Genomic DNA, 15588 nt, shown 5'->3' with positions numbered 1-15588 from the left:
ATATCTTAATGTTAAATAATTATTAGTATTTAAAAACTATAAATTATTTAAACAATATTTAACTATTTAAAATCTTTAATAACTGGATGCAAGTGTTAATCAGTTAAAATGCACTCCTAACCAATCAGAAGAGATACCACCTAGTGTGCTAAAATAGTACATCCTAACTGAATCCAGCATTAAGCATGAGACACAAATCCATTTTGCTGTTGGTGGTGAAAAAGATCAGATAAAGAGGTGGCTTGTCAATTTTATCACTTTTTTTTTTTACTGTAATATATACACTTGCTGGAAAAAGTATTTGCTACAGTGATATAATAAATGCAAGGCTTGCTGATATGATGACCACAACATTATGTGTCAAGTTATATTTTCGTTTCTGAAGTTACGGAAGAAAATGAGTTACAAAAGGTGCCTTCATGCTCTGGTGACTTTCTCCTGTTAGGTCAACTATAAAAAGGTAAACAAAGACACTAACAAATCAAAAGATTTCAGGTATGATATGATCTAACAACAATAAGGAAGGGGTAATATAGTAGAGGGTGATAAGGAATTATTTTAATAAGGTTGTCAGGTTAGGCATTGCTATAGAGATTGTATCTAATCAATGAGAAGCCATGCACTCACCTGGGGAAAGAACTTTTTTGGCAGAAGTTAAGAACAAATGAGTGACGAGCTCGATCAAATGAAACAAAGACATTGAATATGTTTAGGAGTAAAACACTGAAATGTTGAAATAGGGAGTTATGGATTTTCTACTTATGGGGTAGAGATTAGATAGGGATGGCATTTCAGGTAATTTATCAATGAAGGAAAAAACAACAGTTAGGTGATATACAACAGTTTGGAGCAAGAGTTAGCTGGTACACATGCCGCTGAGAGGGGTGAGGGTATTTTGGTTGGATGGTTGGTCTGTTTTTACCAAAAAGGAGACTTAAAAATATTTATAAATTGAAAAGAAGATTTGGCTCAATTCGGTTGACAAGTCCTAAAAACAAAAGTAGTATAGAGAAACTGGATCTAGATTCTTCCTTCTCATCATGAGAATGGACACCATAAACTAATGTAAAAGAGGTTAATCCTACTCCATTGACATTTCCATGAATATCAGCAATAACTGATTATGAGAATTTCTGCCACTTCATCACTTTCCACATGTTTAACTTATTTACTCTGTTACCCTGCCATAAACCAGGGCATAAGATCCTTAAAATGAAATAAAAAATAGCAGCAGCGGCACTGGCTAATTGCTTTGGAGATAAGTAACCTGGAATGACTTAACCATGCCTCCTGGCATCAGGGTGGCGGGCAATCCAGATGCAGGGTCACTATGTTGAGAGTCCAGGCAGGAAGCCTGGTGGACCAGGCTCAGTTGCTTGAGAAAGAGGATGGGAGATCAGTTGCTATTTTGCAAAATGTTCCAAGTATCCCAGAAGAGGTTATATATGACAGATAATTTGAGGGAATTCTTGGAAAGAACTTAGCTCTAGATCTTCCTTTAGTTCTGTGTGAAAGGTAAAGTTTATCTAAAACGCTTCCCCTTTCAGATGGAAACCAGAAGGAAGTTCTCTGCCCCTTACAATATTGTTATTGACTTTTGAGTGGTCTCTGTGGTATTGTTCTTGGCTCCATGTAACCTACCCTAATATTGTGGCCATACTGTAACTGGAAAAACAGTTTCTTGCTGCGTATTGAGTGCAGGAAAGTTGTATGTTAGTAAAATGTATCTCAGTGTGTATGTTGGGGGAGGGGGTTCCCTGATGTTTAGCATTTACAATTTTTTGTGGTTTAAATATTAAACCAGAATTAGGAAAGATTCACAGAATTGATTTCCGTTCACCAGAACAAGCTGACTTGAACCATTCTGCACACCACTGGGGCACCTGAACCTGGCCTTTTAAATGGTAGAGCAATGTATTACTCAGGGCTTTCCTAGGTGGCTGAAAAAAAGAAGCAGGTATCCGTGAGAGATCTAGGTTGCAGCTGGTGCCTAGGTCTTGGCAAAGTAGAATGAGTAGAGAAGGAGAAGGAAGGAAGAGGTGGGTAAAGCAAGAGAGAAACGAGGACAAGAGGAGTTCACAGAAAACCCTCAGCTATTAGAAAGGTGGAAATAGAACATAGGGCTTTTGAGAGAGAGAGAGGAAGGGAGGGCTGTGAGGACTGAAGTGGGCACAGGTTTATGACATGATATAGGGGAAAAAGAAAATCGATACTTAGCAATTTATGTCCTCTGTGCTAGACATTTTACTAAGGAGATCATATCTGTTGTGTTCAGTCTACCTTCACAACATTCATATTTGGGAGATACTTCTGCCAATTTTATAGATGAGGAAACTAGAGTTCAGAATATTTAAATATCTTTCTAGTGCTCACAGCAGTTTCAATTTACACGCAGTTTACAATTGCTTACTGAACTGTTGCTATTAGACTGTCAGCTGCATGTGGACAGTGTCTAGAACTTTCTTTCTGATCACTTTGTCCCCTGTAAATGGCACTTAAGAGGCATCCAGTATGTATTTGCTGACTGGTGAGTGTTTGTTATATTAGTGAGACAGGAAAAACAAGTTAATAATCACAGGGCACTTTATTTAATAAATGATACTCAACTTATTAAGGTAAGAATATTGAAGGAGTTGCAAATTCATTCAAGAGAATTCTTCCTGGAGGCCATGAAAGTAATGTGACAGAATTCTGTTTCTTTTAAAATCAATTACATTAGTGTACTGAAATAGCACATAAACCTCAGGATTGACTTTTCCATAGATCTTTCTAGTTCTGAAAAAATCGAATTCACAGCACCTACTGGAATTAGGTAAATTTTATTCATAAGGTACATATTTAAATACTAGTACTTTATGAAGATTAAAATATAAATTAAATTTGCTAAGAATGCTATATTATCACTTAACTTGGTAAGTGGCATGCTTTAAATCATGTCAAAACTAAAAATAAAAATGCCAACCTAGAATTTTCAGTCAAATAACACTTAATTATGATGATTCAGAATCCTTAGAAATAACTTTAGTCAAATTAGAACTTTGTAGCCAAATACTTTCTCACTAAAAATGACATATTTGTTTTAATGAAGAGGGAAAGAAATTTCACTGCACTTTAACCAGTTAGCTAAATTCAACTATCTTTGTTTCAAAACTTTTGTTTCATAAAATGGGCTTTTGTTCTCTTTCCCAAATAGAAGATATAACCTCTCTAACAAATGATTTAACTCTGGACAACATGTTGTGATAGGTCACTTCTGTATTTGTAAATGCTTCTGTCTAAATTTTAAATACAGGAAAAAATGTACTTTAATATGTGGAAATTAAACTCATGGTTATTATGTTCAAATAAAAAAGCAGTAATTATGGAATTGTTTTGTTAACTAAGTTGGTTCATGCACAAACTCAAGAAACCAGAAAGAGAAGATCATATTGGGCCAAGAAATTTTATGCAGATTTTTAAAACATAACAACATTATATACAAGTGTGTTCACACCCATTTATCTCATAGTTGTGGACTGTTGACCAAAAGATGGATTCCATAGAAAAGAAGGGAAACAAATAAAATGCAAAGTCATTTTCAACATTGAAAAACTGCTTGTACCAAGATCACATTTTTCTGTTAGTGAGACAGTAGCTTCATCTTCTTACCCAAACAACAAAAATTTAAATAATGCAATTCCATTCTACTCCCTTTATTTAGCTTTCTGGTAGTTTTTTTAAATCTATAATAGGAAGCATTCATAGCCAAACATATACAGCTCTGTCTTTTGCCCTAACACTTGATAATTTTTCTTTTGTTTGAGAATATTAAAAGAGAAAGACAAAGTTTTCCTAAATATGAGAAAATAGACACAAGTTCTCCAAGGACTCCATGCAGTGGTTTTATTTTTTCTTTAAGACTACTTGATACAATTTGACATACTGTTTAGATTTCATGTATTATACTATGGCTTGATATTTTACAAAAGGAAGACAAGCAATGCTCTTCAGGCCTATGTTGCTATGATTTTTCATTCTGTATTCAAAAATTAAATATTTACTCTTAGTTTCTTTGAGCTTTTAGCTTTAAATTTAAAAATGATCAGATATGATATGTATTTTATTATTTATTCATACTTAACAAGGCATTTTCCTCCCTAATGATTAATATTTGTCATATTAAACAAAAGACAGGAAGATTACATTTCGACAATATGATATGAAGTTTGTACTTCCAAATCATGTTGTATAGTTCTCATATTTTAATTCCTCCCATTTAAATGTGTTTATTTTATATCACATAATAACAACAGTTAGCAATTTGAGAGTGATAAGTGCACTCAATGCACTCTACATGGTTTGTATCATTTCATCCCCACAACCAACTGAGGTACTATTATTTTTCCCCCTATACAGATAAGAACACTGAGGCTTAGAGAACTAAAATGACCAACCCACAGTTGTGTAGCTAATAAGGTAGGGTGCAACTCTAGGCTGTCTGAGAAACAGAACAGTGATAAATGTGTTGATGACAATCTATCTTGTAGAAGGCTAATGAGTTGCTGAAAATAAGCTTCTCCATAAAATTATATTATTTGTTTTTACTTGCAGACACAAAATAATACTTAACAGAAAAAAATTCCCAAATCTATGAAGTATATTTATGTGAAAACAAATTCTCTGCTCAAAAATATAAACATACGAGACTCAAATACCACCAACCTATATTAAATATTAATCATTTCCTTTGCTTTTCTGCATCTGTGTGGGTTTCACAAAGGACAAAAGAAATAATTGCACAGGAATTACATATGGCCATATATTCTATTTATGAGACTGACTAGACATTGTCAGCACTCACTACCAATGTCTTTAACAGTATGATGATATTATAGTTGATATTTATCTTTTAATAAAAATATAAATCACTGTTTATTCCCTGAAGCTAACCTCACTCATGTTAAATTATTTATGTATCCATTTTAATATGTATTTTGCATCTGACAGGACAACTCTCCTTAGGACCCTTCTACTGACCCACCTGTCATTATGATGGGGTAAACAATGTCACCTTTCTAGCACACAATGAATTACAAAGAAGTTGTAAAGTACACCATCCATCATGCTGGCAGTAAGTAGGTTTTCAAAGTAGATCTCAGATATCACAAATGCTGTTTAGACTGTTACCAGAAAGCAAGAATTGGAAGCTTATACAAAGTGGTCATATGATAAATGGACATGACAGCTCTTCAAAGAAAAGGGGCACTCCTCTTCTACAAATAACCTTGTCAAAAGCAAAAGTAGTGGGGAGCTTTGCTGGCAGTCAGACTAGAATAATTTAAGAACCTGTTAATGGCTGAGCCTGATAGAAATTCATGCAAATACAATGTACTCAAAATCAAAAAAGTAGGTATGCCTGAATCATCATCAGCAACCTCTCAAGCTTGATTTTAATTAAGAGTGGTCTGAAGAGATACAGAAAATCACCCGCACTCTATTAATTAGAATATGTGAGTTTCAATAATACATCAGTCTAAAACTTATATATAAAATATATGCAAATATTCTACATGCATATAAAGTAGTCACCTAGAAATTACTTTGCTTTTGAAAATCATAATGCTAATATCTTTTAAATTTAAAAAAATCAACATCAATAAGATTATCGATATAAATATTTAAATTATTATGTACTTAGTATAATAGATTTGAATTATTAATATAATTCTAAAAATAGTTGTTAATGCCTTCATCTAATTTGCATGTTTAATTTCTCAAATTATGTTCTTCAAATACAAGGTGTTTGTTTTACCCATAATTGCATTTTAATTCCTTTAACATTATTACCTTTAATTTAGGTCTGTATTTCAACCATAGAGAGTATTTCTACATCACCAGCAAAGTTTATTTTTCCCTTTTAGCAGCTTCTTCAAATCTTTCTTTATTAAAAATGGTAGATTTTACAGCATTTATAAGTAGTATATGGTCCCAAAATGACTTGTGTTTTCAAGGGCATTTAAGTAGCTCTATGATTCTATAGTAGACCTTGGTTTCTTTTACATGCAACAACGAAAATTGAAACATTTATAACTGATGAGACAAATGTGTAGAAAATTCTCAGAAATGTGGCTACAAAGAAACACACAAAAAAACAATCCAGTGGCCCAGCAGATTATCAGAGGGCCCTGCTGAGGAAAGAGGGATGCAAGTTGTGATGTTACAGCTTTTCCATATCACCTAGGTCAAGGAATAGTAAGTAATTTGCCAAAGCAAATTGAAAAGCAAATAGTTGAGGAACGTATTCCAAGGACCCACTCAAGCTCCTGAGGGTTTTGTTGTTGTTCTGTGTTTTGGACATGTTTTGTTTTGTTTTCAAGGCAAGGAGATTACTGGGCTAAATCAAGTGGGAATAGAGAGGGTGCTGGAAATGTGTGGGGGCTAATGGAAGTTGGGGAGTCTGAAGTAAATCTGTGGGATAACTTTAGACTCTTGACTTGAGACTAGAGCTTCTGAACCAACAAAAGGGTGCTGGCAGGCTCTCTCCCATCATAGCCTAACCAGAAATAGTAATATATCAATCAAATCAAATTACATGAGTCCTGCCCTAGAAATACTGCAGACATTTAATATTATATTAATTTTTAATTAATAATAAGGCTTTCCATGGTAGTAGTTATATGCAGTTATTCTACTAAAAGTCAGAGAATGATGTAACGGAGTACAAACGCTAAACCACCAGTAAAAGAACTCACTCCCCACTCTCCTTTTAAAATGAATAGCAAACAAACAAAAAACAAAAACGATGACTGTATCTGTGAAATAACTTCAAATGATTTAAATACTTAATGTATTAATCAGAGTTAACAGTCTGAAAAAGCTATGCCAATAATTAACAACAATCAGAAACATATAATTATTTCATTTGTATTAAATGAGGCAATCTAAAGGTTTGTGAAACAAAAACTAAGTATGTTTATTAAATGGTATTTTTACATGGAGACAGAAAATGTTCCTAAATAAAAATACAGGACCAATTATATATTGTATCTAACTGGTATTTTGTCCTTACTGTGGGCTAGGTAGGCTCTGTTCTCCAAGGTCTCCATATATTAGCTAGTTTAATTTTCACAACAACCTTATAAAGCTAGAACTATTTTTATCTCCATCACAGAGATGAGAGAACTCAGCCCTAGTTAGGTAAGTAACAGTGGATAATTAGGGAACTGAGATTTGAAACTCATGTATGTGGCTCTGGAAGGCATGCCCTTCAGCACCAGCCAAAAAACTAGCTAAGCTAGAAACAGTAAAGCAATAATCTATACCTGCCTCCTTATCTCCTGTGTTTCCCATCAAGAAAGCAGGAGCACTATATTTCAAATCCTAAATCTGTGAATAACCACATAGATTTTCCACTTCCTTACTTAGGTGTCCACAGGATCTCAAAACACAACTGCCTTCATTTCTATCCCTTATGTCCATACCAATCCATTAAAATTTGCCTCTTCCAAACCCCCCAAAATAAAATGAACATGTCCTATACCAACTAAGAAAAATGTGAATAACTCGATCACATATTCAACGCATTGGAATTAAAGTCTTCTAACATGCTTTCATTTTCCAAAACATGACAAGAGAAAAGGTCAGCCAATCCAAATCTTCCTTCCCCTTCCCTGGCACCTCCACACTGAGAACATTTAATGGTTACTTTTTTATGTTGCATCTTGCCAGCTAGTTCAATTTAGATGAAAGCTGTTGTTTTCTAATTCCATTTCACTATAAATGACAGAGACAAATGGTCATATTACCTCGAGAGTTCCTTTGGCAGAGTAGGCTGCATATGAGTAGAGCAGATCTTGGCTGCTATGGGTTCTGGCTTCTTCGCTGCAGGGCTGGCCATTAGGATGAAAGCATTGGCCGCTGCTGCGCAGAGTCACGGAGCTGGCAGAAGGGCCTGCCAGATTAAGCAGCACAGAGTAATTTGCAAACTGTACATCTTCTAGGCCCAAAGAAGTCCAGTGAGTCTTAATCTTCTTTGAAATTTCTGTGTCATCTTCACTTTTATACAGTTGTACCAAATTTCTGGAAGAAATTTAAAAAGAACACTCTAAGAAAAAGAAAAAAAAAGTATTCTGTTGAGTTATAGCCATTTAATATGTGAACAATTATTAATAGATGTGGGATATGAAAGATGAGTGGAACAGGACACCATACAAGAAGCTCACAGTTTGTGGGAGGTGATGAGCCTGCAGAGAAATTAAACTAAATCAAAGCCCAATGAATTAAGTTCTTAAATTAAGAATTAATAAAGTACTATGGGATTGCAGAGAAGAGAGTGATTAATGCCAACTAGTTCTTTTATTAGTTCTTATCTTTCTATGGACATCAACATAATCCATTCAAAACTCAGTTCCAAAACTAGGAGTCATGCTGGTGGAGATAGTTTTGTATTGCAGTTAATACGATTCCACATAGAGTTATGTGATTAATATATAGTTATTGCTATTTAAAATAAGACAGAGAACACTTTTGATACAAATTACATGCCAAATTTCACAATCCTATGAGCACAGTGATATTCAACAAAATCACTATATAATGGTGAAACCAACCACAGATTATCAAATCAATAAGAAATTGGCTTTTGTGTGTGTTTTCTGTAGCCTATATATTTATTCTTACACCTATTCCAAAATCTAATGACACTATTGCTGTTTATGACATCCTAGAAGTCCCCCCCAAAAAAAGTAAAAAAAAAAAAATGTGCAGAACCTAGAAAAAAATAAGATATGTGAAATTTAAAAATAATAATCCAATAAAGTTTGTTTTGGGCTGGGATGCAAAGGGACCAGTTTCCTTTTTTGGCAAAAATGTATATTCTTAAAAGAATTTTATTGCTATCTATAATATTGCCTATACGAATGCTACCTAAGTGAATACTATTTTTATTTTGGTTCATCATATTGTTTTCCTCACACACAGTTGATTCTTTTAGGGCCCTGTTTATACAATAACCCCAAAATGAAACACATCTGGAAATGTAATACAGAATACAAACATCAGAAAAAAAAATACATATACAATAATATAGAAAATCATTACTGGAGACAAAATGTAGGGCTGTTGACACAGCTAAAAGCTGATTGATGCAATAATAAGTAATTTCCCAATTTTTTCCAAGGTTATTTCAGTTTTTTAAATATGTATTTTAACCAATTCTCAATGCCATGTTGTTTTGTGAAAGAGCTTATTGAAAGAATTTCACTTTTTATTCTGAATAAGACTGGTCTGCTTTCTGTGTATGTATGTCTGTGTGTGTGTTTGGCAGGGGAGGCTTTTTGTTTTTGACAAATGAAATTATATATATTTAACATTATTATAATTCTTATATACATAACATATATATAATGTTATATATAACATATATAATGTATATATAACATATATAATGTTATAATGTTATATATATAATGTTATAATGTTATATATATATATATATATATATATATATAATGTTTTTTGTTTTTTTTTTCCCATGGAAAGTGGTTTATTGCTTTTAGAACAAGAACTTTTGTTAGTGAACAACAATGGTTAGAACTTGAGAACTTTCCTGTAACAGTATCTTGTCAGCTGACGAAGTAGGCACTTCAACAGAGAGAAGTCCCGGCGTGCGAGAAGGCGTGCGACAAGGCACGCGACAACGGGGCACAGCCGGGCCGTCCCAACACGCCCGGCTCGCCGCTCAGAAGCGGGGCTTGTGCCTGCGCCCGGTGTACGGGGTGTCCGGTCTGACCTCCCTGCCCTGCCGCCTGCGGCGCGCCTTCTTCTCCAGCACCCACTGGCGGCTCTTCCTCACCAAGCCGCGCCTGGCCGTCCTGTACGGAATCCTCTCACTCATGAACTCGGACTCCCTGGTCTCCTCTTCGTCATTGCTCTCATTCAGGGCCTTTGGCAGAAAGGTTGAAGGCCCAGAAAACAAGCAGAGGTAGAACTTCTTGGCCTTGGCGCTGTTGGGGAAGTCCACCACCACACCACCGGTGAAGCCAGCCTTGGTGGCCTGGGTCGTGATGAGCTCCAGCTGCTCTGAGTTCTCAGGGTACAGCTGCAGGACAGCCCGGGCTCCACGGACCAGCACAGAGTACAGAGAAGAGAAGAAGCAGTACAGGCGCTTGGCAGGGATGTCCGACTTCTTGTTTGCATTACAGAGCCACTGAATAAATAATGTTGTACATTATTTGATATACATGTACATTATGAAATTTTGACAATCTGAACACATCCATTACCTCAGTAGTTACCTTCATGTGTGTATTGATCTACTCTCTTAGCAAATTTGAAGTATACAGTGCAGTATTATTAACTATAGTCACCAGGCTGTACTGTAGATACTCAGAAATTATTCATCCTGTAACCGAAGGCTTGTATCCCCTTGACCAACATCTCCTCTTTTGTCTACCCTCAGTCCATTGACAACTATGATTCTACTATACATTTGTTTGTTTGATTTTAGATTACACATGTAAGTGACAATATGCAGCATCTTTCTCAGTCTCTGTTTTACTGCACTTAGCCTCTGAGATATCTATGTTGTCACAGAAGGCATGATCCTTCTTTTTTTTAAAAGGATGAATAATATTCAATTGTACATCTATCTCACATTTCCTTTATCCATTCATCCATCCATGAGCACTTAGGTTGTTTTCATACTTTGGCTATTGTGAATAATGCTGCAAAAAACATGAGAGCAAACATCTCTTCTGATTGCATTTCCTTTGGATATATACCCAGAAGTGGATTGCTGGATCATACAGCAGTTCTAGTTTTAGTTTTCTGAGGAATACCCATATTGTTTTCCATAATGGCTACAACAGTTTAGATTCCCACTAACAAAGGTTATCTTTTCTTCACATCTTCACCAGCATGTTGTTTTTCCTATTTTCTTTCTTTTTTGGTCTTTTTTTTTTTTTCAGTTTTGTTTTTTAATAACAGACATCCTAACAAGTTTAAGGTGATATCTTATTGTGGTTTTGCTTTTATTCCCTGATGATTAGTGATGTTGAGCACCTTTCACATATCAGCTAGTCATTTGGGCAACCTTTTTGAAGGTTTCTTTGCCCATTTTTTAATTGGACTATTTGTGGGTTTTTTGCTACTGAATTGTGTAAGCTCCTTATATATATTTAAATATGAACCCATTGTCAAACATATATTGTGCAAATATTTCCTCTCATTCCACAGGTTCTTTTCATTTTCTTGTTGTTTCCTTTGAGTGCAGAAGGTTTTTAGTTTGATACGGTCTCACTTGCTTATTTTTGCTTAGTGGCCTGTGCTTTTGTTGTCGTATTAATTAAAAAAAAAATAACTGCAAGGACAATGTCAAGAAATATTCTTTTGTTTTCTTCTAGGACTATTGCAGTTTCAGTTTCACATTTAAGTCTAATCTTTTTCAAGTTGATGTTTGTGAAAGGTAAAAGACAGGAGTTCAATTTAATTCTTTTGCATGTGAATTCCAGTTTTTCAACACTATTTATTGAAGAAACTATTCGTTCCCTATTGTCTGTTCTTTGTTCCTTTGTTGAAAATTAATTGACCAATTATGTACAGATTTATTTCTGGGTCCTCTATTCTGTTGCTTTGATCTATTTTTGATGATTGGATCTGTTTTCATCGGTCATTTTTGGTTAAACAGATCACTCTATACTTTCAATGTCATCCCAATCAAAATTCTACCGGCATTTTTCAAAGTGCTAGAACAAATAATCCTAAAATTTGTATGGAATCAGAAAAGACCCTAAATTGCTAAGGAAATGTTGAAAAAGAAAAACAAAACTGGGGGCATCATATTGCCTGATTTCAACCTTTACTACAAAGCTATGATCACCAAGACAGGCTGGTACTGGCACAAAAACAGACACATAGACCAGTGGAACAGAGTAGGGAGTCCAGATGTGGACCTGCAACTCTATGGTCAAATAATCTTCAACAAAGCAGGAAAAAATATCCAGTGGAAAAAAGACAGTCTCTTCAATAAACGGTGCTGGGAAAATTGGACAGTTATGTACAGAAGAATGAAACTTGACCATTCTCTCACACCATACACAAAGATAAACTCAAAGTGGATAAAAGACCTCAACATGAGGCAGGAATTTATCAAAATCCGGGAGAAGAACATAGACAGTAATCTCTTCAACATCAGCCACAGCAACTTCTTTCAAGACATGTCTCCAAAGGCAAAGGAAACAAAAGTGGAAATGAACTTTTGGGACTTCATCAAGATCAAAAGCTTCTGCACAGCAAATGAAGCAGTTGACAAAACAAAGAGGCAACCCATGGAATGGGAGAAGATATTTGCAAATGACAATATAAACAAAGGGTTGATATCCAGGATCTATAAAGAACTCCTCAAACTCAACACACACAAAACAGATAATCGCATCAAAAAATGGGCAGAAGACATAAACAGACACTTCTCCAAAGAAGACATAAAAATGGCTAACAGGCATATGAAAAAATGTTCATCATCATTAGCCATCAAGGAGATTCAAATCAAAACCACATAGACATACCACCTTACACCAATTAAAATGGCCAAAATCAACAAGACAGTAAACAACGTGTGTTGGTAAGGATGTGGAGCAAGAGGAACCCTCTTACACTGTTGGTGGGAATGCAAGTTGGTGCATCCACTTTGGAAAACAGTGTGGAGATTCCTTAAGAAATTAAAAATAGAGATAACCCTGCAATTGCACTACTAGGCATTTACCCCAAAGATACAGATGAAGTGAGATGAGGGGCCATCTGTACCCCAGTGTTCATAGCAGCAATGTCCACAATAGCCAAACTGTGGAAAGAACCAAGATGCCCTTCAATGGATGAACGGATAAAGAAGATATGGTCCATATATACAATGGAGTATTCTGCCTTCATCAGAAAGAATGAATACCCAACTTTTGTATCAACATGGACAGGACTGGAAGAGATTATGCTGAGTAAAATAAGTCAAGCAGAGAGAGTTAATTATCATATGGTTTCACTTACTTGTGGAGCATAAGGAATAACATGGAGAACATTGGGAGATGGAGAGAAGTGAGTTGGGGGAAATCGGAGGAGGGGACAAACCATGAGAGACTGTGGACTCTGAGAAACAAACTGAGGGTTTTGGAGGGCAGGGGCATAGAGGGTTGGGTGAGCCTAGTGGTGGATATTATGGAGGGCATGTATTGCATGGAGCACTGGATGTGGTGCATAAGCAATGAATTCTGGAACACTGAAAAGAAATAAAAATTTTTTAAAAATCATTAAATTTTTGAATATTTATAGTAAATATTAAAAAAAGAAGATATGAACTATACATACAATGAAATATTATGCCTCCATAAGAAAGGATGAATACTCAACTTTTTTTTTTTAGTTTTATTTTTTTCAGTGTTCCAAGATTCATTATTTACGCACCACACCCAGTGCTCCATGTAATATGTGCCCTCTTAATACCCACCAGGCTGACCCAATCTCCCATCCTCCTCCCCTCCAAAACCCTCCATTTGTTTCTCAGAGTTCACAGACTTTCATGGTTTGTCTCCCCCTCCAATTTCCCCCAACTCACTTCTCTCCTTTTCCCAATGTCCTCCATGTTAATTATGATATGGTTTCACTTGTGGGGCATAAAGAATAACATGGAATACCCAACTTTTGTATCAGCATGTACAGGACTGGAGGAGATTACGCTGAATGAAATAAGTCAAGCAGAGAGTCAATTATCATATGGTTTCACTTACTTGTGGAGCATAAGGAATAGCATGGAGGATATTAGAAGAAGGAAAGGAAAAGTGAATTGGGAGAAATCAGAGGGGGCAATGAAGCATGAGAGACTGTGGACTCTGAGAAACAAACAGGGTTTTGAAGGGGAGGGGGTGGGGGGTTGGGTGAGCCTGGTGGTGGGTATTAAGGAGGACATGTATTACATGGAGCACTGGGTATGGTGCATAAACAATGAACTTTGGAACACTGAAAAACTAAAATAAATTTTTTTAAAAATCTAAAAAAAAAAACTCAAATCACAGATCAATTTTTATGCCCCACCATAATATTTTATTTACTATAGTTTCATAATACAGTTTTAAATCAAGAAGTATGATGTGTCCAGATTTGTTCTTCTTTCTCAAAATTGCTGTGGCTATTCAGGGGTTTTCTGGTTCGACACAAATTTAAGGTTGTTCTAATTCTGTGAAAAATGTCACTGGAATTTTGAGAGGGATTGCACTGAATCTATAGATTACTTTGGATAGTATGTTCATTTTAACAGTATTAATTGTTCTAACCCAAGAACATGAGATAGCCTTCCATTTCTTTGTGTTGTTTTTTTTCAAAATTTTTCACCAATGTGTTATAGTTTTCAGTATACAGGTGTTTTACCTCCTTGGTAACATTTATCCCTAAGTGTCTTATTATTTTTAGTGTTATTATAAATAGGATTTTTTAAAAATTTCTTTTTCATACAGTTTGTTGCTAGTGTATAGAAATTGAACTGATTTTTTTTTTAAGATTTTATTTATTTGACAGAGAGAGATCACAAGCAGGCTCCCTCCTGAGCAGAGAACTGGATGTGGGGCTTGATCCCAGAACCCTGGGATCATGACCTGAGTCAAAGGAAGAGGCTTTAACCCACTGAGCTACCCAGGTGCCCCACAACTGATTTTTTTACATTGATTTTGTATCCTGTAACTTTATTGAATTTGTTTATTAGTTCTAATGGTTTTTTTTGTGGAAGCTTTAAAGTCTTCTGTATATATAATCATGTCATGTATAAATACAGACAATTCTACTTCTTTCTTACCAATATAAATAAGATCTATTCATTTGTTTATTTATGCCTAATTGTTCTGGCTAGGACTTCCAGTAATATATTGACTAGAAATGGAGAGATTGAGCGTCTTTCTCTTGTTCCTAATCTTAGAGGAAAAGCTTGTAGCTCTTCATCGTCAAGTATGATGTTAGCTGTAAACTCGCCTTTAGTAAAGAATTCCTTCTGTACTTAATTTAATGAAAATTTTTATGATGAAAGGATGTTGAATTTTGCCTTATGCTTTTTTTTCTGCATCTACTGAGATGATAAGATTTTTATCTTTCATTCCATTAATATGGTGTACCAAACTTATTGATTTGCATATTTCAACCATCCTTGCATCTCAGGAATAAATCCCACTTGATCATGGTGTATGATCCTGTAAATATGCTGTTGGATACTGTTTGCTAATATTTTGTGTGGGGATTTTTACATCTAGGTTCATCAGTGTATTGACCTATAATTTTATTTCTCATAGTATTCTTGTCTAGCTTTGGTATTCATGTTAATGTCAGCCTCAGATCATGAGTTTCCACTTTTTGGAAGACTTTGAGAAGGACTAGCATAAATTCTTTAAATGCTTGGTAGGCTTCACCACTAAAGCCATCCTTCACTTTTCTTGGTTTGGAGGGTTTTGATTACTGATGCAATCTCCTTTCTAGTTGTGCATCAATTCAGATTTTCTTTTTCTTCATGATTCAGTCTTGGGAGGTTGTGTATTTCTAAGAATTTAGCCATTCCTTTTAGGTTGTGCAGTTTGTTGGCATATA

At 35.2% G+C, this 15588-nt stretch overlaps 2 protein-coding genes across 4 annotated transcripts in view; both read right to left on the bottom strand.

The window, feature by feature from the left end:
* NAALADL2 (N-acetylated alpha-linked acidic dipeptidase like 2) overlaps positions 1 to 15588 on the bottom strand; it is a 1286203-nt gene that overhangs the window by 548800 nt on the left and 721815 nt on the right. For all 3 annotated transcript variants that reach the window (XM_044251814.1, XM_044251815.1, XM_044251812.1), the window contains one exon: positions 7785 to 8058. In XM_044251814.1, coding sequence (XP_044107749.1) covers positions 7785 to 8058 — 274 coding nt within the window. The remainder of the gene's footprint in view (positions 1 to 7784; positions 8059 to 15588) is intronic.
* LOC122908410 (probable 18S rRNA (guanine-N(7))-methyltransferase) lies at positions 9660 to 10192 on the bottom strand (the record flags this gene model as incomplete). The annotated part of the gene is made up of 1 exon (XM_044251171.1): positions 9660 to 10192. A coding segment is annotated over one exon (474 nt), but the record flags the coding sequence as incomplete, so codon positions are not given.

The sequence above is a fragment of the Neovison vison genome, chromosome 6, assembly GCF_020171115.1.
Source record: "Neovison vison isolate M4711 chromosome 6, ASM_NN_V1, whole genome shotgun sequence".
Taxonomy (NCBI): Eukaryota; Metazoa; Chordata; class Mammalia; order Carnivora; family Mustelidae; genus Neogale; species Neogale vison.
Note: the sequence above shows the minus strand (reverse complement) of the source record. Positions and strands in the feature narration are given on the sequence as shown.